At 48.7% G+C, this 1,509-nt stretch overlaps 1 protein-coding gene across 1 annotated transcript; it reads right to left on the minus strand.

Annotated features, from left to right (window-relative positions):
- Positions 1 to 215: 215 nt before the first annotated feature.
- Positions 216 to 1,178, minus strand: LOC137155683 (olfactory receptor 52K1-like). Its single transcript, XM_067552031.1, has one exon. The coding sequence runs from the start codon at positions 1,176 to 1,178 to the stop codon at positions 216 to 218; it is 963 nt and encodes a 320-aa protein (XP_067408132.1).
- Positions 1,179 to 1,509: the final 331 nt, after the last annotated feature.

The following is a 1,509-nucleotide window of genomic DNA, read 5'->3' on the forward strand; positions in this document are numbered from 1 at the left end:
CCCGGGGACTATATGCTGCACCCCTGAAAGGTCATGGAGTTCCCACTCCAGCATGCCCAGACTCTTCACTACATAGTATGTTAAGAACTTTAAAATTGTCCAGGATGCAAGATGCTGCAGAAAGGTACATCTGCATTAACTCTCCTGATGTGTTCAGGGGGGGTGGGGAAAATGCTGATGGGTTTCCAATTCCTAGATTCTACACAATGTTCAGCCTAGAAGTTTTTCCTTCGGAACAGGAGACGCACTCTGTCGCGAATCTGTTTTGTTTTCACACCATACACGATGGGGTTCATCATGGGAGGAAATACGAAGTTGACACTTGCCATCAGGATGTGTATGTGAGGGGCGACTTGGTAGCCAAACCTGTGAATTATTGAGGTTAAAACCACTGGAGTGTAAACCATGAAGATGGCACAAAGGTGGGAAACACAAGTGCCAAAAGCCTTCAGCTGCTCTTCCTTGGAGGCCAGGCTTAACACAGTCCTTAGGATCCTCACATATGACAGTGTGATCAGTGTCACATCCAGCCCCACGAAGAGGAGCGTTGTGAAGAGCCCATAGAAGCTATTGATCCAGGTGCTGGCACAGGCCAGCTTCACCACTGCCATGTGCTCGCAGTAGCAATGGGAGATGACGTGGGACTGGCAGAAGGGCAGCCTCCTGAGGAGGAAGAGCAGAGGGACCACTATGAGAACACCCCGGGCCAAAGCCGCCAGCCCAATCTTTGCTATCACTGAATTGGTCAGGATGGTGACGTACCTCAGGGGGTTGCAGATGGCCACGTATCTGTCATAGGCCATGGCCACCAGCACACCAGACTCTATGTCGAAGAATGAATGAAGGAAAAACATTTGCACCAGGCAGGCATTAAAGCTGATCTCCCTGGAATTAAGCCACAAGATGCTCAGTAATTTCGGCATGGTGGTTGTGGATAGAACCAGGTCGATGAAGGCCAGCATGGCGAGGAAATAGAACATGGGCTTGTGGAGGGAGGGCTCTGTCTTGATAACATACAGGAGGGTGCAGTTCCCTAGAAGGGCCACAGTGAACATCGAGCAGAAGGGGATGGAGATCCAGAGGTGCATGGCTTCCAGCCCCAGGATACCACTCAGGAAGAACACCGACGGATCAGAGCCTGCGCTGTTGGAATCTGACAGGTTGTCTTGTTGTGGCATCTTTTCCAAGCCTCTCAGCAGTGTCTGTCCTTTCAATAAAACACAATACATGGAATAAACAGACCCGGTAAATTAGATACATAGGAGGGGTCAGTCAGCTCTGGAAAAAGGGGGGGCACCTACCGTTGAGTTCATCAGGAGCCTCTGCTTATGTCAGGGATGAATCTGTTTGAGATCTAAACTACGTCAATCTGATCCAAAGCCCATTAAACGCTGTGGAAATAATTATTTGACTGTAGTAGGCTTTGGATTGAGACTTTTTCTCTGAGATTTTCCTTTACAAGACTTATTAATGGGTAAAGTAGACAATAAGGCAGGAAAAGAGATGGGA

The sequence above is a fragment of the Emydura macquarii genome, unplaced genomic scaffold, assembly GCF_026122565.2.
Source record: "Emydura macquarii macquarii isolate MOO-44397 ecotype Brisbane River unplaced genomic scaffold, CSIRO-AGI_Emac_v2 contig_1369, whole genome shotgun sequence".
Lineage (NCBI taxonomy): Eukaryota > Metazoa > Chordata > Testudines > Chelidae > Emydura > Emydura macquarii.